Genomic DNA, 21,529 nt, shown 5'->3' on the forward strand with positions numbered 1-21,529 from the left:
ACTGGAGGCCTGCCTGAGACAGCATGTCATTGGCCTTCCATGGTCACCGGCCTGCCAGGAGTTCACTGCCCCACTCTCTTTGGGGTAACAAGTCGGTAACTGTCCCCTGATCGGTGCTTCCATACATGCCCCCTGCAGCGTGCGATGCCGGAGCCCTGACTCGGGGATTCATTCTCTGCCCTCTTGCTCTTGTGTTTCTCCTCTTCAGGCTGCCCCCTCAGCCTTCCATCTTCCCCCAACTCCTCCGATCCTGAAGGCCAGCGACTGCCCCATGCCGGGGCCATGTCCTCGGAGTTCTTGCACCATGGCGGAGGCGGGAGAGTGCTGCTTCTCCTCTGTAACACAGCAGGGACGGGGCAGCAGGCTGCCAGGTATGTCGCTTTGCCTCCATTATATGCCAGGGAATGTCCATCTCATGCAGTTTGGTGCACGCATTGTGCAGCCGGGAGTGCAAACCGGAGGGTGCAATTGCAAATTCATTATGGTTCAATGTGCCCAAATCCACACGGAGAAGCTCCTGCCAGCTTCTCCAGGATCCATTGTGTTACCACACTGGGTGCCTCATGGCGCCTGTCTCCTTGGGACGGAGCAGGCAAGCCATGGCCAAGTCTCTGAATCTCTTGTCTAGTGGTTAGAGCACTGTCCTGGGGCTCAGGAGACCTGGGGGCTATTCCTGGCTCTGCCACTGGCCTGCTGGGTGGCCTTGGGTAAGTCACTTCACCACTCTGTGCCTCAGTGCCTGGGCAGGGGTACAGCGTGCCAGGCCCTGGGTGGTGGGACTGCAGACCATGAATGGGGGTCAGCATTGCCAGTCATTGCAGCTGGGACTCATCTGCAAGGAAGGGGGCTCCCAGCCTGGCTGAAGACTTTTTTGCTATTTTCTGTTGGACTTTGAGTGAAGGATTCAGGCCCGGGAGGGGGGTGGAGGGCCAGGTCACTCTGATTGCCAAAGAAGAGAGTGGGGAAACTGAGGCAGAGCTGCTGCAATACTCTATCTGGCCATGAGGGGGCTCTGTGTCCCCCCTCACTCTGGGACAAGGACTCCGTCCCAGCCTCTCCTCTCCCAACAACACGAAGCCATTTACCAAGTACCTTGTCCAATCCCTCTGCTCCCTGTTCACCTGGATCCAGCCGTGCCGAGGCTCTGTTCTCTCTCCATGCACAGAGGCCCGGACGCTCACAGATGCTGCCGGTTCAGGACCCTGCCTGGTCTCTCAATCCTCCGTCCAAAGCCAGCTCGGAGGAGGGGAACCATGGCTCCCTCCCACTCTCCTGGGGACAGAGCTGTCACTGAGCACCCGTCTGAGCTCTTGGAGGGCCGTGCCAGTCACAGGGCGTCTCACGTTCTCCCTCCCTGGGCCGAGGGTGGGGAGGGCTGGAAAAAGACAAGGCCCCCCCTGCCTCCACATCTCTGAGATGATGCCACGTTGTCTGTTGCATGGGGCATCGCTCCCTGGAATGGCCCAGAACCAGGGTGGGGCAGAGGGCACAGGAGTGCAGCAGGGCACTCAGAGGGCAGACAGGCAGCAGCCCACGTCTCACTGGGGATCTTTCCCCCCGTTGCCGGTGGCTGTGGGTCGGGGGTGTTATGCCATTGGCAGCACTCGGCCAACCCCTTCAGTGGAGCGTCCCCACGGGCCCCGAGCCTCGCACCGGTGGGAGCTCGGCCAGCTCACTGCGTAGAGAAGGAAACCGAGTCAGGGAGGGCTGGGGCCATGTGCACAAGGTCCCATGAGCGGCCTGTGGCAGAGCTGGGCTGCAGCCCGGGCCTCGCCTGCCCAGTTCTGAGCATTAACCTTCCCGCTGGCAGGGACAGAGTGAGCCCAGTGCTTCCCCAGCACTTTTCACAGCCTGCATTTCAGTGTTGCTTCGCCTGGCCTCCGCAGGGGCCCTGTGTCCCAGAGGGCTGTATGGTAGGTCAGCCTGGCCCCTGGCTAGCTGGGGACATGCCAGCAGCAAGCTGCTCGTCGGATGCTCCGGGGGCCGGTGAGCATTGCAGCAGCTGGAGCCATACAGCCGAGGAGGTTGAGTGTAATAGCTCCCGTGCCTCTGCCTCTGGCACCCCCTACACAGCCCTTGTGGAGCTGGGAGCCACATGCTGCTCTGCACATGCCGGCTGGGTTCACAGACGTGACACGCTGACCACGCCCGCCCCGAGCCGTGGCCTTCCCAGCAGCTATGGCAGGCATGTTTGGTGAATGACGGCAGGTACAGCCCTGGCCATGTGCTATTGTGCTGTCCTGTCACACATCACCCGCTGGAGGAGCTGATGGGGGCGCTGCGTGTGTGTGCATGTAGGGGGGAGGGCTGGGTTGTCCTTCCTTGGATCTCTTCTCTGTTTCATGCACCTGCTGGGCCCAATTCAACCTGGGCATAAGCATGGTGCCCCCAGCTGGCTTTCTTGGGCAGGAGCCAGCTCCTGGCAGGGCTGAACAGAAGCCAGGGGGTGTATGAGTCCACGGGGGTCCAGGAATTTGTTTCTCCCCGGCTGGGTTATTCCTTCTCTCGCTCTTGCGCTGAACTTTCTGGGACTCTGGTTTTGCTCTGTCCTTTTCGCTGACTCTGCACCCGGCTGGGACTTTATCCTCGCGTGCGCTGTGGCTGTTGTGAGGCACTCCCTCGGCCCATGTGTCAGGATAAAGGGCAGAGGGAATTGGAGACACACGACTGGTTTTTCCTTGCTGCGCCTGCATTACGGGCTGCCCTTTTTGGGTGCAGCCTGGATTTGCTGACAACCTATAGTTATTTATTTGTTTATTTTGACGGCTGAAATGGTGGTGTCTGGGTAAACGATTGAAGAATGCTCCAGAATTGGGATGTGTCTGGGCTGGATGAGTGTTATTTTAATAACCATGCCTAGCTCTTGTTTAGCCCTCTACATCTGTAAGTGCCGTACACAGGAGAGTAAGTATTGCTACACCCATTTTGTGGATGGGGAAACTGAGGCACAGACTGGGGCGTGATTTGCACATGATCATTGCTGGGAATGGGACCCAGGAGTCTTGCATCCTACCCACGTGGCTGTGCTGCTTTCTCAGAGAACTTAGCCTGACTCACAATCACCCATGTTTTAGGAAAATTCAGGGGTCAGTCCACAATTTGTGACTGACCCCAGCCCTTAGAAGGGGTTGAACCAAAACCCTGGATCCGAAGTCTACATCTCAACACTGTATCTGTGTTGTTTGGATCTATTCTGGGCCCTTTCTTGTGTGTTAGATACATAGTGTGAGTGTCAATAAAGAGACAATAGTGAGTCTTGTCAGTTAGAACTAGGGTTTTCGGTGTGTGTCCCTGGCTGTTCCGGGAGGTGGTTGACATGCAGGGCCAGGCATGTGCAGAGGAGTGATGGAGAGACAGAGGCAGGTATGCTATATACAGCTCCTGTGGTGTGTCTGTCCAGAGACACAAACAGAAGCATGGGTTTTGCGTAGCTCTGGCAATATCAGACCCCCCCACACCTCCCCCCGTAATACTGAGCGAAGCGCCGAGGTTTGGAGAAGTCCCCAAAGCATGCCTGCTCATCTGATCTGGGAGTTCCCTGGGAACAGCGCAGGAAGCAGAGCTCTGTAACTGTTGTGGACTGTACCTTGAATTATTCCCCAAGGACACTGCTGAGATAGGCAGCCATTTTGTGCTCAGCTGGGTGCAGAGCATGCCAGAGGAGATTCACACACACCATGCTCTCTGATGGGCTCCGTCCTCTCTTGATTTGCTTTCCCCTTAATGGAAACTCAGAGTCATTCTAGCAACAGGCAGCTATTTGCTCGTTGCTCAGGCAGGATCCTTGCAAAGGGGCTCGCTGGATTGCCAGCGCCAGTAGCTCCCACAAGAACAGTCTCAGTCTCAGTGCTTCCACCTTGAGGAGTGTGGGCATAAGCGAGAGCTGAACTGATCAATGGGGCCTCAGGCAAGGTTGGGTTTGAGCCCTGGGCCAGATTCTCCTCAGCTCTTGTCCGAGCCACCCCTCTTTGTGAGAAGCAACATTGTCCAAAGTCCAAGCTGGGAGCTCAGCTATTCAGCGGGTCAGTCAGTGATGCAGTGGGGATGGGGGCCATAGCACCTGCCCCATCGATGCCTCCCCTCCTGTGCTGGCTGTGAATGTCACCAGGAAAGATTTCTTAGCACTAAAAATGGCCCAGCAACAAAACCATGACCTAGCAGAGAATGGTCTCCTGGCCCTTCCCATCTCCAGCTGCCGGGATCCTACCCTGGCACCCTTCTGTTAGGGGCTGCTGGCCCTCCAGACACGTTAGCAATACCCCTGACTTTCAGAGGTCTCTCCTGCACGCACAGACTCCTCCCTTGATTCACATCGTGTCGTTGCACCCACCCCAGGCTGGGTACGGTCTGCGAACACGGCGTTCGGTCTGGGGCCGGGCTGAGTGCAGGGGTTTGGATCCATTGGTTGGTTCCCCGCTGGATGGAGAACGCGGTGGCCCAGTTTGGAACATGCCTTTGCCTCCCCCTTCCTGCACCCCGGCCGAGCCTGCTCGGCATCTCCGGAAAGGCAGGCGCCGGAACAAGTGGGCAGTGAAGCAGAAGCTGGGGCTTGTTGGAAGTGATTTTCTTTCTGTTGCTTGGCCCAGCAGCTGGGCTATCATTAAGCCTGGAGAAAGTAGGCATTCTGGCATGCTAATTGCCTCCTCTGGATGGGGCAGGGCTCCAGGGAGGGGAACAGAAGGTGGTGCTGCTCCCGCAATCCCTGTGCTGGGTCTTCTGGCCGCGCTGGGCCATTCGGCCCCCAGCGACGCTAAGCCCAGCCCATATTTCTTTTCCTTTCAAGCTGGTTCTCGGGCCGAGGGGGGGAGCGGCTCAGCGTGCCCCGCTAGGAGCTCTGACACAGACTGCTGGCTGGCGGGCCGCCATCGGCTGGTAATGAATTCGCATTTCACATCACAAATCCCATTAAATACCATTCTCTGTGTGCTCGAAGCTGCTAGTAAAACATTATCGGCTGGGAAATGGCTTGTCATGCGCCACGCTTTATGGAGCGCAGTTGAGTGGGAAGCACTTGGACTTCACCCAGACGGGCCCAGCGTGGGTGTGAGCCCTGCTGTCCCAGCACTTCCTACCCACTCCAGCCTCATCATAGGGCTTGCCTCCTCTCGGCTGCTGCGTTGCGCTCATGCATCCTGCGCTGCATCGCTCAGCGCTCGCTGAAGTCCTCAGCAGAGCAGCGGTCCCATGTAGCCGGGGAACCTCCCTCAGAGCCTGAATGGTGTCGAACGCTTAAAAAAAAATGCAAGAAACTCCCCAGTGGATGGCTGTGGGAACCCCAGAAATGCCCTATTTCTGCCACCTTGTCTTCAATCTTGCAGCGATCGCTAAGTAACAGGTGGTTTTCAGAAGGTAGTGGAGTCTAATGGTTGGAGCGAAATAACGGGTGCCCGGACTCCTGGGTTCCATTCCGGGATCTTCCATTGACTCCTTGTGTGCCTGCTCTCGCTCCGTCTGCGTTTATCCCTCTGACAAATGGAGGCAGTAATTCAGGGTACCCAGTGCTGTGCTCTGACTGCTAGGCAGTGCTTCCTCTCTGCATGGCTGTGTGCTTTGCGGCTCCCTTCTCCCATATCAGCTAGAGCCCCTGGGACGTATCCTAGCACACCGTGGGCTTTCACCCCTGAACAGGAGAGGGGATGGCCAGAGACGTCTGAGAGGCTCAGCAAGGGGTGGGTGCCCATTAAGGAGATGGCTCCTGCCCGGATTGGCCAGTGATTCCTTTTCTAGCACTGTCTCCAACCCGCTGTCTGTGGCTTTCCAGGTTTGGCCCCCCGCTGCTGACGAGAGAAGACAGAGCCATCTCATGGGAGCAGCTCCAGCAGTGTATCCTCAGCAAGATGCGCTACCTGATGAGGAACGAGGCTCAGGTACAGGTCAGTCCATTCCCCTGCTTTGGGTGTGTTGGTGCCAGACGGGATGGGGAGAGGGTGGGACCTGCTCACATCAGGGCACTGCCTGGATTAGCGGCTCAGGAGCAGCTCCCAGCATGCTGAAGGGAAAGGAAACCTGCCTGGGGAGAAGCGTTCCCAACCCCCTTCTAACGAATCTCCTGCATTGCGATCCCAACTCTCCTCTCCAACGCGTCACTAGGGAGGAATTTGACTCACCAGGCCAGATTCTGCTCTTACGTTGGTGTAAATCCGGAGGAACCCATTGGTAGCAAGAGAGTTTCTCTAGACTTACACAGGTGGAGATTCATGGATTCCAAGGCCAGAAGGGACCATTGTGATCCATCTAGTCTGACCCCCTGTGTCACAAGGGCCATGGGACTGCCCCAAATAATTCCCAGAGCAGAGCTTAAAAACATCCGCTCTTGAGTGAAAAATGGTCAGGGATGGAGACTCCACCCTGACCCTTGGTAAATTGTTCCAATGGGTAATTGCTCTCACCATTACAAATGTGGCCGTGCGGCTCTCAGCACGTACTCTGCCATCGTGCATGCATGCAATAGATAAAACAACAGAAGAGCAGGTGCCATTAGCCCTTTCTCCCCCAACCTTCACACCAGTTTCTAAACCTGTTTTCACAGCCCAAGAGCTTTCTGTGGGGGCTGAAATGTTCATCATTTGGGCAAAGTCCCTTGGCCGTGTCTACATTCTGGGCGAGTGGGGGCTGGGAATGGGAGATGTCATTTTCTCATTTAGAAAAAAGAATTGCAAGCACACTTCCGGCCGCTGAGGTTTGCAGCGTGAAACCCAGCACACGCGGCTGTCCTGAGCACCAGGGCCCTTGCACGGTTGTAAATCACAACAGTCAGGCTCGATTTAACAAAGATGGGGCTCGGTTGAAAATTGCACACTGAGCATGTGCAATAGAAAATTTCAGGGGGCCTGATTTGCTGCCGCCTGATGTTGTCATTTCTGGCGGTGCAAAAGGAGTGGAAAAGGCCAGCAAATGAGCATGGCACGATAGAGGGAGAGCAGGTCCAATGCACCTCTATGTGCAGCCAGCGGAGAACAGGTTCAGTGCACCTGTGTGTGCAGCCAGCTAAGTACGTGTTCATTGATTCAAGGAATTTACAAGCTGAAGGAGCAAGGAGTTAACAGCCAAAGCCCCTTTGCAGCGCCACACGGTAAGATGCAGTGGGAGCTGAAACCAGGGGGAAATCGCCTGGTGCCTGAATTTATTGTGTAGAGAGGGGCAATCTTTGCAGCCCCAGTGTGAAATCAGATGACACCAGGCAATTCTGGCTGAGTTTTGCTCTGAGAATGACAGGGGGTTTAACCTGAAATTCAGTGCTTACAAATGGCAGAAAAGGACCTGGGGATTACAATGGACGAGAAGCTGGATATGAGTCAGCAGTGTGCCCTTGTTCCCAAGAAGGCTAATGGCATATTGGGCTGCATTAGTAGGAGCATTGTCAGCAGATCAAGGAAAGTGATTATTCCCCTCTATTTGGCACTGGGGAGGCCACATCTGGAGTATTACGTCCAGTTTTGGGGCCCCCACTACAGAAAGGATGTGGGTACATTGGAGAGAGTCCAGCGGAGGGCAATAAAAATGATAAGAGGGCTAGAGCACATGACTTATGAGGAGAGGCTGAGGGAACTGGGATTATTTAGTCTGCAGAAGAGAAGAATGAGGGGGGATTTGATAGCAGCCTTCAACTACCTTAAAGGGGGTTCCAAAGAGGATGGAGCTCGGCTGTTCTCAGTGGTGGCAGATGACAGAACAAGGAGCAATGGTCTCAAGTTGCAGTGCGGGAGGTCTAGGTTGGATATTAGGAAAAATGATTTGACTAGGAGGGTGGTGAAGCACTGGAATGAGTTACCTAGGGAGGTCACTTCCACCCACATCTACTCCCCTGGCTTGTGAAATAGGAAGTGTGACATTACGTGCCATGTAAGCTTTTATTAGCTGTGGAAACGCAGACACAATCTCTAAGGTGGCTGTGGCTAGATTATAAACTTTTGATCTATTTATTAAAGCATTAGAAACCCCCCCGAGGGGGGAAGATGAATTTTAAATGTTACATTAATTTTTGTGCCTGTTAATCTCCTTTCATATTCGTTCCGAGTGGATAGCATTTTAATTAAATTATAGCTTATTAAATCATCATCGGAACCCAGGAGGGACCCAACATTACATTCCTGTGCAAAATGAAGATTGATTATTGCATCCAACTCCAAAGTGGCCTGTAGATGCTTTGCTGAGTTTATTCCCAATGTGAAGAGCTCTGGGGATGAGCTCAGAAGAAAATCTCTAAATCCAACTTCGGGCATTTCGCTCTGGGTAGTTTTTGAAGTTGGACTTATCAAAATACACTTCTACCCCGATATAACGCGACCCGATATAACACAAATTCAGCTATAATGCGGTAAAGTAGTACTCGGGGGGAAAGGGGGGGAGGGCTGCACACTCCGGCGGATCAAAGCAAGTTCAATATAACGCGGTTTCACCTATACCGCAGTAAGATTTTTTGGCTCCCGAGGACAGCGTTATATCGGGGTAGAGGTGTAGTTTTATTTCCCCACAAGCAAGCAGATCCATGCCCGAGAGCTAGCAAAGGGAGCCTTGATTTATTCCTTAGGCTTTGTACACACTGGACTGGAACCCTGGGCTGCTAGGGCAAAAAGGCAAAAGCACCATAAGCCACAGTCTGCACTGGTGCAGTTTGAAAGCAGGGTACACTGGACTGGTGCAAATTGTGGCACTGATGGAGCTCCCCCCTCAGGGCAGGGCTGGATGTCATGCTGGTAAAACAGCTCAGCCAGGTCTCCTCCACAGGTGCCCCCACCCCAGCACTAGCACTGCTGAGCTCTCTGCCCTGAGGGTGCCCTGGCTGTACACACATGTGGGGCAGCTGGCCCCTCCTGCTGCTCATGCTGCGCCCTGTTTTTAGCCCTCTATCTTGATGGGAGCCAGCGCCGGTCCATCTCCTCACGCTGGGAATTACCCCCCCACACCCAGCCCCCAGTGTGGACATACCCCTATCCTGCATGCCCTGCCTGTGGGTTAATGGAGCAGGGCCCCCGAAATGACAGACCTGAAAATCCCCAGTGATGCAATCATCCAGGTCTGTGTTTGATCTGGGGAGAGCTCCTCTTGGGGCGTGGAACTGCTGGGGCTGCCTGGCCTGGCACAGCCTGGTGTAACACCAGAACAAGTCCAGGGACCTCAGTGGGCTGACAGAAGGGGTCGCTCTCATTGAATAGCTTTGGTTACCCACTGGCAGCGCACCAGATAGACTCAGAGACTTTAAGGCCAGAAGGGTCCATCACGATCACTTAGTCTCACCTCCTGCACATCACAGGCCACAGAACATCACCCACCCACTCCTGTAACAGAGAATTCACCATTTACACTAGTTCAAACCAATGAGTGACTCGTGCCCCATGCTGCAGAGGAAGGTGAAAACCCCCCAGAGTCTCTGCTCATCTGACCCAGGGGAAAATTCCTTCCTGACCCTAATATGGCCATCAGTGAGGCCCCATTGTGACCCTGAGCAGGGCACAAGCTGGATGCGAGCAGTGGAGATTTCCCCACATGGAGGGGAATGTCCTGCTGATGTAAACCGGGGCAAGGCAGCTTCTGCACCAGTCGTCCCTCGCCAGCCATGACACAGGAGGAATAGTCGGGGAGGGGTGCACAGGGGTATGGGGAAGTTCTGCTATGCTGATTCTTCACTAGCATAAGTTGGAGCAGCACTTAGGCTGCTCTAACTCACGCTGGACTGGTGCAGAATCAAGGGGCTGTAACTGGCCCCTCCTCGTACCAGTAAACACTCAACAGCCATCACCCTAGTCATTGGTGGTAACTGCAGGTGCCACCACCTCTGTACTGAGCAGAACTCAGACACGAGTGAATTGAGTCTATACGGTGCCTCTCATCTATCCCTGAGCAGGTCTAGGTGTGGTCAAACCAGATCCTAGGACCACTAGCATTCCCGTCCCCCTCTGACTTTCACAGCGTAGTGTGTGTTGCGCTTGCAAGCGGCGGCTGGAAATCCTCAGGCAGACACCTCCCAGATCGAACACAGCAAGTGTTAACATTTAAGAACCAGAGATACAGGAAAAATCAATCAAGATCTTGGCCAAACGCTCTGTTTTCAGCCCATCAGCCCTATTGGCTTCCACTCCATTGGGACTGCACAGGGCTAGGCTAGGGCTGTTTTGTCTCCCACCCGGCTACCAAAACCCTTCTTAAGAACAGGAAAAATGCATTGATTTTTCTGACTCTAGGATTTCCCATTGATCCATCATGCCTTCCAAAGAAAATGAAAACCTCCCATAATGCACCTAGCCTATTGTGCAGTACAGCATGGTGTGTGTGTGGGGGGGGGGTTTCCTTCCTGACCCCTGGAGCAATCAACTGGTGCCCTGAAGCATGAGATCACCTTTCCCCTATCTTAGCACATAACCACAAACACTGATATATTGTCTATGAAATTTGCGAGGCCCTATCTGTTCAAACCAGCCGCTTTAGTTGACTCTGATCTTAGCAGCAGTGAAGGCCTTTTGTTAGTTCTAAACTGGACCGGTGACTAATTCCATCAAGTGGCTTCATATTATGGGATAGCACAAACAGACAGGTCTGATTGCTTTCCTCTGTACCCCTCCTGGCTGTAAATACAGCACTTGAGTCCATTTCCTGCTCATCTCTTTCCTTTTCGTCGCGCCAAGCGGCAGTTCAGTGCTGCCTGCCCACCGCAGTGCTCTCCGAGTGGAAGGCAAGTCTTTTCTGTGTGCTGACCTGCCTTCCCCACGGAAACACCAGCAATTCCTCTCGGCCGGGTGATGGAGAGAACCGAGGGAGATGTCCTGCCGCTGCTTGACCTGAAAGAGTCAGGGCATGTTCCCCACCAAGCCGGGGTCCATGGGATGCTGGCTGGGCTGAGCCAGGCTGGCTTGCCAGCTCCAATGGTTGGGATTTTGGGTTTGTGGCCCACGAAGCATTAATGAACTGGTTTGCCCAGGCCGGCTCAGGCTGAAATGAGCCAGTGAGCCACAGGACCATGTCCTCCCCTTACAGGGCTTTCGACAGCCTTTCGTCTGGAGATAATGAGACTTCTTGGGTGCATTCGAGGGAGGGAGCTTGGAGTAATGGAAGGGTTCATCTGGAAACAGCAAACTCATGAGCCAGCAGCCAGGAGCAGAGCAGACCTACCCTGCTTTGAGAGGGGGCAAAGCAGGGGTGCCATTTAGCGGGGGAACCTGCCCCCCCAGGTTTGCACCACACCAAAGTGTAAACAGTCCATGCTCTCCCCAGGGGGAACCTGAAGCCCTGAGTTGTGGTCTGAGAAGCTGCTGTTGGCACAGGGCTGTCCCCGAGGAGCTGGACCAGCACCTCCCACCTCTCCCCAGCTCCGGGAAATGTTTCCCTGGCTGTGTCGGCTGCTCCGTGCCCGGGAGTAGGAGAGCTGACCCCCCTGCCAGCCCCCGCAGCCAGCAGCAGCGCTAGCAGCCCTGGGACCAGAGGGGCACTCACAGCACTTCATGTGGGTAAATAGCTCCTTGTCGCCGAGCTGATAGGATGAGAGCCAGGAGAGAGCGGTGTCTGGCTAGCCTTGGCGGAGAGGAGACCTGATGAGTCTCCCCCACAAAGCTGAGCAATTTTATTTTCAGTGTAACAGTCAGTGCTGCCCTTAGACGTTTCAGTTGCTCCTGGTGGAAATCAGAGGAAGTTATTGTACATAGTTCTGCGACTCAATCCGACAATCAAACGTTTTCTTTCTTGAATTAGTCTATGGACCCGCGGGACTTTTTTTTTTTTAACAATTCATGGAGAGCTCGTAATGCTGCCAGGTTGTTACAGCCTTGGAACAGGTCTCTTTACTAACTTCCTTGATACATGAGTATGCCCTTGAAGTGACATTGGTTAGAGAGCACATTTTCTTCATAACATTTAAGATGTATAGTGTCATACTATGTTTTTATTAAGGCACGGTTAAGAATCATCCAGTTGGGTCGCTGTAGATACGTACTCAGGATTTCTATAATACATTATTGAAGTGAACAGTTTCCAGAGGCTAAAACAGGCTTTTCGATCAGTCGTTTGTAAACGCAAGTTCAATTTTTAAATTCGGTTTTATGTTTTGAATCTTTGCACCTTTGGTACCTTGAACTGAAGTGTGTTTTCATTTGTGTTGGAGAAATATCAGATAAATAGATTACAGTGTTTCAGACTTTATTTCTAATTACTGAGTAACTTCATAGGAAAAGAAAACACATTGCCATTGGAAAAAGGTGATAATATTTTTATCTACTGGAAATACACCTTCAGGTGTCTTAGAGCTGATAGGAAACCCATGTTGGCCAATCTGTTGTAATATTTTCTTTCCAGTTATCACTTTAAAAGCTTTTCATCTTTCCTTTTTTTTAAATTAGTGCCAAAATGAATTTCTTCTCTAATTTGTTAGTTATTCCATGTTTTAGAGGAATGTTTATGGGGAAACTCAACTACTTTAGACGTCATAACTTTTTAATGAGGAATGAGATATACAAATTAAGAGTGCATATATTTGCTTGCTTATAATTTTCCAGACGGTAATATAAATGAAAATAAAGAAGTATGTGGGTGTTTGAGGGTGATTGGTGTGATGTTGTAAGGACAATGATCTTGAGCAAATATTCTGCATGAATTTTACTTAATGGTTAAAGTTATTAGTTCTTGTATTAAGTCTCCGAAACTGATATAGGAAAGTAAATGCAAAGTAATACACATTGGAAAACATAATCCCAACTATACATACAAAACAATGGGGTCTAAATTAGCTGTTCCCACTCAAGAAGGAGATCTTGGAGTCATTGTGGATAGTGCTCTGGAAACATCCGCTCAATGTGCAGCGGCAGTCAAAAAAGCGAACAGAATGCTGGGAACTATTAGGAAAGGGATAGTTAACAAGACAGAAAATATCAGAATGCCTCTATATAAATCCATGGTACTCCCACATCTTGAATACTGTGTGCAGATCTGGTTGCCCCAACTCAAAAAAGATATATTCAAACTGGAAAAGATACCACCTCTGGTATCTCTCACCTCTGTTTGCCAGAAGCTGGGAGTGGATGACGGGATGGATCACTCGATGATTGCCTGTTCTTTTCATTCCCTCTGAAGCACCTGGCATTGGCCACTGTGGGAAGACAGGATACTAGGCTAGATGGACCGTTGGTCAGACCAGTATGTTCTTATGATACCTCAAGGTTTGGGATTGGGAATATCTTGCTGTATTATCTCTGGATTATTCTAAATTTACATGTAAACTTAAAATATGGCATTAATTGGTGTTTGTATATATTTTTTATTTCTTTATATAGGAATTAGATACAGTGTTCCTGTCAGCTAATTTCTAAGTTATTATCTGGAAAAAAAAACACCTAGAGTTTTCAGGTGCCTAACTAGCCTTTGGAATCATGGCTAAAATCCCACGCCCCCTCAAAAAAAATCTGAAATGGTGCCCCAGGGCAGATAGCCACGCTGGGGGTCCTTGTCCCTTTCCATAGGAAGGAGTGGCGGAGCCATGAACTAACATATCCACTGGCCAGTGTGTGTTCTCTGCCCACACTCTGTATCTGATCCAGTGAGGAGGTGAGGCTGCTATAGCTGGCTGCTATGAGACGTGATCCTTTAGCTCAACCTCGGAGCTGATGCTTTCAGCTCTAGAGGTCACAACCAAGATGGCTGCCACCCAGTGCTCTAACGGCAGACGGGCTGGCAGAGGGGGCTACGCTGGGCTGCTGTGACCTTCTGAACTGCACTGAAGGGGGACAGTGCTGCAGAGAGGCAGAATCAGCCTCTGGTTGCTTGTTAACAGAGAGCAGCTGATCTCAAGGCGATGGAGAAACAAGCACTTTGCCAGGACTCAGCCAGACTCCCACTTAGGATTCCAGAGAGGCTGCAAAGCAGAGATGGGGTCCCTCTTGCTAAGCGCTGCCCATGCGCTTATGATAGGGAGACAGGTCTTATTGCTAAAATGAGGGAGTGAGAGTTAGGACTCCTGGCTCTGTTCTCAGTTCAGGTACTGACTTGCTTGGGCAACTCAATGCCTCTGTGCCTCGGTTTTCCCATGTGAAATATGGGGATGGTAATGCTTACCAGCCTCACAGCTTGAGTGGGCTGTAAGAGTTAATTAGTGCTGCTATAGCACTTGGAGATCCTCTGATGAAAGGCCCCTAGATAGCAATGGTATTATTCTTTGACGCATCCGTAACCACCAAGGAATTTCACAGGCATCACTGTGTTGCTTGGAACGTCACGACAGCTACAGGGAGAGAACTCAGGCCCTCCAAGAGCACAGCTCCTGCTACCACTTGAGCTAAAAGAGAATCTCCATTTGCAGTTATCAATACAGGGCCTATGGCACAGAGCAAGCAGTTCTGATCTCACCAAGTAGAGTGGGGGAGATGGCAGTAGTTACACCTAAATACACACACTAGCCAGTTCATTCCAGTGCTGCCGGATGAGCTAGAGCAGACCCCACTGCCCACAGGTAGCACATCCTTCCCTGAACAAATTCACACAAACCTAAGTAAGATAAACTCTGCTAATAAAACACTCCCAGTTCTGGCAGGCCAGATGGGTGGGTGAGCAGGCAGCAATTACAGGAGCCTTCAGAGGATGACGGTCAGAGGTAAGTGTTTGCAATAGCTTCCCCTGCTCTCCGAGAGCAGAGTCCTCCAGGGATGTCTCCTTATGAGCGGCAAAGCTAGCAAAAGACAGCCCACAGCACTGCCCCAGCCTTGCCTAGTGAGGCCAACGTCCAGGGGAGATGGCAGGGCCTCTCCCTCCTGAGTGGTGAAAGGAGGAGCTGGTATTGTTTTAAGGCAGGGTAATGTGCTTGGACGCACGCTGCAGCGCTCCAGTCCCGATGGCCAGTCACAGGGGGTGTTTCAATCTGGTAGGGTTGGTCCAGGCCCATCCCTGGAGTTGTAGATTTTAGGGCCAGAAGAGACCAGTGTGATCTCTGACCTCCTGCATAGTGCAGGCATCCAATCCTCTCTGCCTCCGGCCCATTGTCAGAGACTGGGACGTGGGCGGTTGTGCCTCGTGGTTGGGGCAGGAGTCAGGCCTAGTAGTTGGAGCAAGAGTCGGTAGCCAGGAATTGGAGCCCAGGGTCAGAGGCCAGCGCTAAGGGTCAGAGCCTAAGTCAGGAATGGGAGCCAAAGGTCAGAGCTGGGCAAGGCAGGAGAAAGCCGGGGAACAAGCAGGAATTATCACAGCCATGGGCAAATTCTACGAGCAGCTGCTGAACTGCGGCTGGGCTTGAGAGCCAGTCTGCTGACTCGATCCACCAGTCTGGCAGTGGAGCCGGTCGGGCAGCCTGCTGCAGGCCAACTGCGCTCGTTAGGTTGCCGGAGACCAGCTCTGTTGCACCTGATCCTTGCCACCCATAGCTCCTGGGTGAGCTATGCAGATCATTTAGGAAGACACCCAGTGACGAAGGCCCCAAGTGACGGAGAACCCACCACGTCCTGGGGTATGTTCTTGCAAACCAGCAGGAATAGCAACAGAGGATCCTGTGGCACCTTTGAGACTAACAGAAGTATTGGGAGCATAAGCTTTCGTGGGCCACGAAAGCTTATGCTCCCAATACTTCTGTTAGTCTCAAAGGTGCCACAGGACCCTCTGTTGCTTTTTACAGATTCAGCCTAACACGGCTACCCCTCTGATACTTGACACCAGGAATAGATCACCCTGATGGGGATGGGAGCATAGGGAGACTCCTGAGCTGTCTCTCCCAGCCCCCTGCTGTCAGAGCCAGGCCCTGCCTGCCTCAGGGATGTGCCGGGCACACACACAAGCCCATGCCTAATGTGTAATTGCACACCCTCCCGATGCAGCAGGCCTCTCAGCGGGAGCCTGAGACGCGGATCCATCTCGCTAGATTGTCACGCCTGCAGCTTCGTTACAAGTGTTAACCTTGGTGGCTGCAGAAGGCTGGAGTCAGCGATGGCATGAGGACACGTGGCGCATCGGGGGTGCTGTGAGGCTGCCGTGCCCCAGGGTCTGAGGTTAGACTCATTTATGAGGCGAGGGCCTACGGGAGATTGTGCCTGCTGCACGCAGCAAGCGTCCCGCTTTGCAGTAATTAGTAATGTCATTAATAAATAACATCTGGGATTTATAGAGCACGCTGCACCTGAGAGAGCCCACGGCCCTGCACTGCTGCTGTGGCTGTTATTAGCGTAGTCTGCAGCGAGCACTGTAATATGGGAAGAGAGGATCCTTGTTGTGAAGATATAACAATCGAAGAGCGCTGCAACAGGGATTGCCTCAAAACCTCCCTTCTAACAGGTAGTGCTGCTGGGAGATGAAACGTGGGTTCTGCTACACGCCATTGCAGAAGGCTTGTTAAGAGAGGCAGGCTCTGGAAAGTGAGAGGACCTAGGGTGTGGGCTGAGCTGTCCTGAAGGTGGAGCCACAGGAGCAGCCAAACATAGGGAGAAGGTTTGAGATGAAAATGATGTTGCCTAATTGCTAATTTTTATGTTGATGAAGACAACCCACAGGGAGGAAGGGAGGTTTGACTCCATACTGGAGGTGGTTTGTGTGTGTGCTGATCTCTAAAAGCCACTCCCACATGTGTAAATCATTGAAGGCTGGCAGGGTCAGGCTAGGGTTAGCCATGTGGGTACACCAGAGACCCAGGTATATCTACAATGCAGGCGGAGGTGGGATTGCAGTATACGTGGGCCTACCCACACTAGCTTTGATCTAGCTAGATTGAATAACAATAATGAAGCCATGGCATTACGGGCTAACCGGTCGAGTACTCAGGGTCTCAAGCAGACTAGGACTAGATCTCAAAGATATTTAGGCACCTAACTCCCACTGGAATCAATAGGCTACCTTTCAGGATCTGGGCCTAACTAACCCTCATAACAGCCCTGCAAGATGGGGAAACAGAGTGATGACGTTACTGGCCCAAGGCTACAGGTGGGACTTGGTGGGAGAGCTAGGATTAGGGCTCTAGTGGTTAGGACTCATCTGCCTGTCAGAGGGAGAGCGTCACGGGATCTGGTTGGAGCCTGGTGGTTTTCTAACAGCGTGTGAAAATGTCCAGGCCAAGATGGAACTTCTGCTTCGTCAAGATTGTCTGTCCCAGCAGCATCCATAGTGCAGGGGGCACAATCCTCACCGAGGAAATACAGATCTCTGCGCCCGCAGCCAATCCTGGGTGGGTTAAAAACCTACCCTCTGCAGTACATCCTTTCAAGGGTAGCGGGTTCATTTCTAAATCTAGGGCAAAACTCCGACTTTGGTTACACGGCTGTCATGGAGAGCAGGAGCTAGCTCCCACCGGGTTAATGAACTCCCAAGCAGTTTGATTCTCTTTTCTTTTAGAGAGGCAGGGCTGCCTAGTAGAGAGAGTCCTGGGATTTCTGTGTACTATTTCCAGCTCGGGCACTGGCCTGCTGGGTGGCCTTGTGAGAATCTCTGTACGGTTCCGTGCCTCAGTTTCCCCACCTGTTAGGTAGCTGTAATGAGAAGCTCCTTTGTGAAGCACTTTCAGATCTACTGGTGCAAAGCTCTGTATAAGAGGTCAGCATCATTTTCTTTTTGCTTTAAAAAAAAAAAAAGCTCATGAGTTCTCCATTCAGTTTAACCAGTGTTGTTTTTCTGGTTTTTAAAAAAAAGAACCTGAGTGACCAGAGGTATCAGCTCAGCACAGACAGTTTTTTGGGGGAGGAGCAGGGCCTGAAGAGCCCCGTGTGGTTTCCTAAATGTGTTTATTTGTCTCTGTAGTTTGGGTGGCTGCGGTTTTTCTGCGGTTCTCACGTAAGGCCAGAAGCCCTGTTCCAATCATTTCGGAGCCAGCCTGGGTATTTTTCAATTCTACCTTTGGGAGTCCAGTGAGGGAAGAGGTTTTAATTCCCACTGCGCTTTCTGCTGTGCAGAATCCCAACCCCATCAGACACAGGAGGGCAGTAACCAGGGAGGGATCCCAGTGCTCAGGGGGCATTGATTCAACAGCTGGTGCTGAATTAATGCCCGTTACCGTTGGTTACACTGTAGCTGGAGGTTAGTGCTGCTAGATCAGGAATGCTAAGGGAAGAATGAAGCCAAAGTGCAGAGTTAGTAACCCGCACATTTTAACCCCTCGAATGTGCTTTCTGTGCCATCAGCCTGGTCACACAAGCCAGCACATCAACTCTTCTATCATCTCCCAACTATCGCTAGCGCCTGCAAGGAGAGCTGGGCGACATTTTTCAACCCAACGGTTGGTGGAAAACGCAGATTCGCCATCACCAAAACTTTTCCTGAGTTTGTGTCGATTTGGCAAATGTTTCAGTGAAAAAAAAAAACCACCACCTAAAAATGATGAAAAAATCCAAACATTTCACTTTGACGTGTTCAAAACAAAACTATTCAGTTGTTTGATGGAAACAGCTTTTCATTCCGAATTCCCCTTAATTTTATTTTTAAAACATTTTAAAATGTAAAGAAAAGCTGGAATCTCAAGGAGACCTTTAGTTTGACCCAAAACAATTTTTTTTACTTACTTATAATGTAAACAGACAAGACAGATAAATGGTGGGAGGAGAAACTGAGGCACAGATCACAGCAGTGACTTGCCCAAGGTCACCCAGCAGACCAGTGGCAGAGCTGGCAATAGAAGCCAGGTCTCCTGAGTCCCGGTCCAGGCCTTTGCTGGGAGTAACAGGAAAGTACCGGAGCGTAGGATCTGGGAGCCAGGTGGGGGCGGGAGCCCTGTCCGGTTGCTGGGGAGCCCTTGAGTGCAAGTAATTACAACACTGTCTAGCATCCATGGGCGTGTGGCAGCAAGCCCAAGGGATGCCTGAGGAGAGCCCCAGCGTCTGCCTGCGGTGCAGCCCCTGGCTCCAGCAGGTCCAGCCTCAGCATCCTGGCCAGCAGGAGCCGGAGTGACCTTGCAGCCCTGGAGGGCTCAGGCTGGGAACACGGTCCTGTGTCACCTGCTGTTTGTTACAGGGTGTGTGAGGCCTTTTCGGCTGAAGAGGATTGCGGTCAGCCAGCGAAGGGGCGGTTTGGAAACAGACACAGCCAGGGTCTGGCCCCTGTGCCCATGCAGCTCGCTCACTGCACCCTGCAACGCCCCAACAGAGTGGCATGGAGGAGGGCAGCAAGCAGCACCACACTACCCTCCTGGGGTCTGCCAGGAAGGGCTGCCTCCTGGGTGCTCTGAGTCAGAGCCCCCCGGACGGGGCAGTGGGGCAGAGCTGTCCGGATGTATCCCCTGCCCCAGGCAATGGGAGGGTGTGATTGTGAGCACTTCGCTCCACTGCGGCCTCCCGAGTACCCCAAGTGGATGTGGCCCAGGGGCTCCACGTGGCTCTCGTAACTCAAGGTGCCTCCCAGCTACTGCTGAGGGCTCCATTGTTCCGGGCACAGAGGGATCCAGGCTTGTGGTAAAGCTCTCATGCAACGGGGTCTCCACCGCTTCCCCGGGCAGACTCTGGCCAGCCGAGCTCATCTAGGAAGTGCTTTGCTGCCAGTCAGATGAAATGCTCCTTAATGCCCCTCCCAGTATTTGCTGGAGTGCTGCCCGGTCACACTCCGCTTTCTCTCTGATGTCGAATGGGGATCCTGACACAGCCTTCCTGCACGGGGGGCTGGGAGGAGAAACACCCTTCAGAGGGCGAGGGGGGCTGCAGCAGTGTGGGTCACCCCTTACGGCTGGCAGGGCTGAGGCTGGCCAGCCCTGATTGCAGAATGAGCCACAGCTGGGAGAGATCAGGGTAACTGTCCTGTAAAGGGCAGCAGGAGGCTGCAGTGGGAGGCACGTGAGAGCTGGCTGGGCCACTACAGGGGCTGGAGAAGCGCCCAACAATGTGCTTATTAACACAACACCCTCCTTCCCCCCCACCCCCAAGTGAGCAGCGAACCACCTCCAATCAGTGCCATGGGTAGGAATAGGGTGACCAGACAGCAAATGTGAAAAATCGGGATGGAGGTGGAGGGTAATAGGAGCCCATATAAGAAAAAGATCCAAAAATCAGGACTGTCCCTATTAAAATTGGGACATCTGGTCACCTAGGTAGGAATCAATCCCACAGTCTGGTATTCATCTGTCTGCGCAAGGCAGGGACATAACCCAGGAGTGAAGAGCAAGTGTTGTGAGTTCTATGGCCCTGTGAAGTGATGGGCCATAGGGATACAATACAGCCCCAACTGTGTGGGGGGTTGGCATGATGTCATAGGGTCCTGCTACACAGCAGCTTGGCGGAGAGAACATGGGCCATTCATCTTGGCCAGGGTGAAGGAAAGGGTTAACCATGGACCCATGTCCCTAATCAGTATCTGCTTCTTGGTAAGACAAGAGGAATTTCATAGATTGTAAGGCCAGAAGGGGCTATTAAATCATCTCTGACCTACTGTGCAGCACAGGCCGGAGAACCTCACCCCATCCATCCCGACACGCTCCAGTGCACGCACAAGTTACCTTTTACACACACAACCCAGCTGGGTCGGCTTCCAAGCTGGCTGCAGGACAAGCCCCCTAGCACTGATTTGAAACATGGCCCCGGGGCTATTCTAAAATTAAAAAGACAAAAGAAAAGCAGAGATGCAGGGAGAGGAGCTGATGCTGGGAGAGGGGCTGATGCCAGGAGAGGTGCCCTAGAGGGAGCGGTGCCATGGGGCACCGTTATTCCCCCAGGGCCTCCGTGGGTTGAGATTTATCCATGTACCAATGCAGGGCCAGCCCAGGGAGCGGTGAGTGAACGCCCGAAGGTTGGATGTTTGCTCTGCATGGCGGGCCTGAATAGCTCATGGGATGAGGCTGTCTGGCTGTGCGGCTGCTTACGGGCGGTGAGCTGGTCTCTCAAGAAGATCTCCTTTGTCATGGCGTTTGGGCAGCTCTGTTTCCCATAGGAACCCGGAAGGGCATAGGTGGCTGAGGGAATGCAAGCTGATTTGGGAGGAAATAATCCAGCCCCAGGAAAGGCCCCTGCCTGGCTGGAGATTGGGGCTGATGGTCGAGTGGACCCAAAACCCAGGGAAAGCTGATTGTTCAGAGTACAGTGTAAAATGCCATGAGCTGTGGGTCACCAGGAAGATCACCGGGGCCTCTGGGCAGTCCTCGCCTGCCCCCTCCCTCTGCATCCTCTCTGATTCTCTTCACACCCCTCTTCCCACTCCCTCTTCCCTCCATTCTCCTTTGCTTCTGCTCCTCTCCCCTCAGCCGTGCAATTGCTCTGGGCAGGCGCTTGTCAGATAGTACGCAAGGTCGATTAACCTTTGTAATTCGCCTTCCCCCCTCACCAGCTTCCAGCCAGATGGAAGTCGACGAGTGAGCGGCAGGAAAGGCGTGTTAATGAAGTGCCGGCGAGCGGGCCGACGGCAAAGCTGTCAAAGTCTGCCAGCCGCACGCTGCTTTCGTGGGCCGGGAGCTGCATGGGGCTCACCGCTGGGATTTGGCAGCACTCCTCAGACAGATGGCATGGAAGAGCGGGCAGGCATGCAAAGGGGATTGGCAGCAGGGCTGCGGGGATGTGGGAGGTGGGAGAGGATAGAGTCCGTCTCCCCTCACGCTTGGCTGACTTGCTGGTGACTGGTTAAAAGCCCCTTCAGACCGCGCGTGACATAAAGACTGGCTGCTTTAAGGCAG

The 21,529-nt window shown here is 52.8% G+C and overlaps 1 protein-coding gene across 2 annotated transcripts in view; it reads left to right on the forward strand.

Annotated features, from left to right (window-relative positions):
* USP43 (ubiquitin specific peptidase 43) overlaps positions 1-21,529 on the forward strand; it is a 175,504-nt gene that overhangs the window by 128,600 nt on the left and 25,375 nt on the right. The window contains exons 7-8 of one of the 2 annotated variants that reach the window (XM_034790481.1): positions 209-371; positions 5,762-5,873. In XM_034790481.1, coding sequence (XP_034646372.1) covers positions 209-371; positions 5,762-5,873 — 275 coding nt within the window. The remainder of the gene's footprint in view (positions 1-208; positions 372-5,761; positions 5,874-21,529) is intronic. The other variant, XM_034790482.1, reaches the window with a different exon arrangement.

The sequence above is a fragment of the Trachemys scripta genome, chromosome 14 (genome assembly GCF_013100865.1).
Source record: "Trachemys scripta elegans isolate TJP31775 chromosome 14, CAS_Tse_1.0, whole genome shotgun sequence".
Lineage (NCBI taxonomy): Eukaryota > Metazoa > Chordata > Testudines > Emydidae > Trachemys > Trachemys scripta.